Source organism: Buceros rhinoceros, unplaced genomic scaffold (assembly GCF_000710305.1).
Source record: "Buceros rhinoceros silvestris isolate BGI_N320 unplaced genomic scaffold, ASM71030v1 scaffold34868, whole genome shotgun sequence".
Classification (NCBI taxonomy): Eukaryota; Metazoa; Chordata; class Aves; order Bucerotiformes; family Bucerotidae; genus Buceros; species Buceros rhinoceros.
Window position 1 is genome coordinate 2,019 of NW_010429151.1, and position 738 is coordinate 2,756.

The 738-nt window shown below is 66.9% G+C and overlaps 1 protein-coding gene across 1 annotated transcript in view; it reads right to left on the minus strand.

Annotated features, from left to right (window-relative positions):
* SLC6A8 (solute carrier family 6 (neurotransmitter transporter), member 8) overlaps positions 1-738 on the minus strand; it is a gene marked incomplete at both ends in the record, with an annotated part of 3,997 nt that overhangs the window by 2,014 nt on the left and 1,245 nt on the right. Inside the window, 3 exons of the mRNA XM_010142547.1 lie at positions 138-275; positions 355-467; positions 555-738. The exon at positions 555-738 is cut by the window's right edge and continues 28 nt beyond it. Coding sequence (XP_010140849.1) covers positions 138-275; positions 355-467; positions 555-738 — 435 coding nt within the window. The remainder of the gene's footprint in view (positions 1-137; positions 276-354; positions 468-554) is intronic.

A 738-nucleotide genomic window follows, 5' to 3' on the forward strand; every position in this document is an offset into this window, starting at 1 on the left:
ACCCCCTGCTGCCATGGGTGCAGCAGCCCCAGAGAGCTTCTGCCTCACGCCAGGGCCCTGAGGGAGGTGATGTCCTGCGGGCAGGCGCAGGTGCCCAGCGTGGGGCCAGCTGGCCGGTGTCCCTGCCATGTCCCCACCTGCGTGACCATGGAGAGGTCGATGAGGCAGCAGACGATGCAGCAGAGCGCAGCGGTGAGCTCGCGGCGCAGCGAGCCAGCCCCTGGCTGAGGGAACAGGTCCAGGATGCCCGTGATGAAACCCTCCACACCGACAAACTGTGGCAGAGAGCGGGGCTCAGCAGAGACGTGCCACCTTGTTCCCTCCCTGTCCCTGTCCCCCTGCCCGCCACTGCACCTGGCTGTCCAGCCCCAGCACGAGGAGCATGAAGAAGAAGAGTGTGGCCCAGAGCGGGGACAAGGGCATCAGCGTCACGGCTTTGGGGTAGGCGATGAAAGCCAGCCCAGGACCTGTGGGAGAGCTGGGTCAGCGGTGCCACCCCAGGGCAGGGACACAGGGGACACAGTGCCAGTGGGCATCTGCTGCCCGGCACTCACCGGACTCAGCCACCTTGGAGATGTCCACGCCTTGCTCGGAGGCCATGAAGCCCAGGACAGAGAAGACGACGAAGCCAGCAAAGAAGCTGGTGGAGCTGTTGATCACGGCCAGGATGTAGGCGTCCCTGCGGGCAGAGCGGGTCAGGGGGTGCCGGGGGACGCGCCGGAGGGATGCCCCACAGCC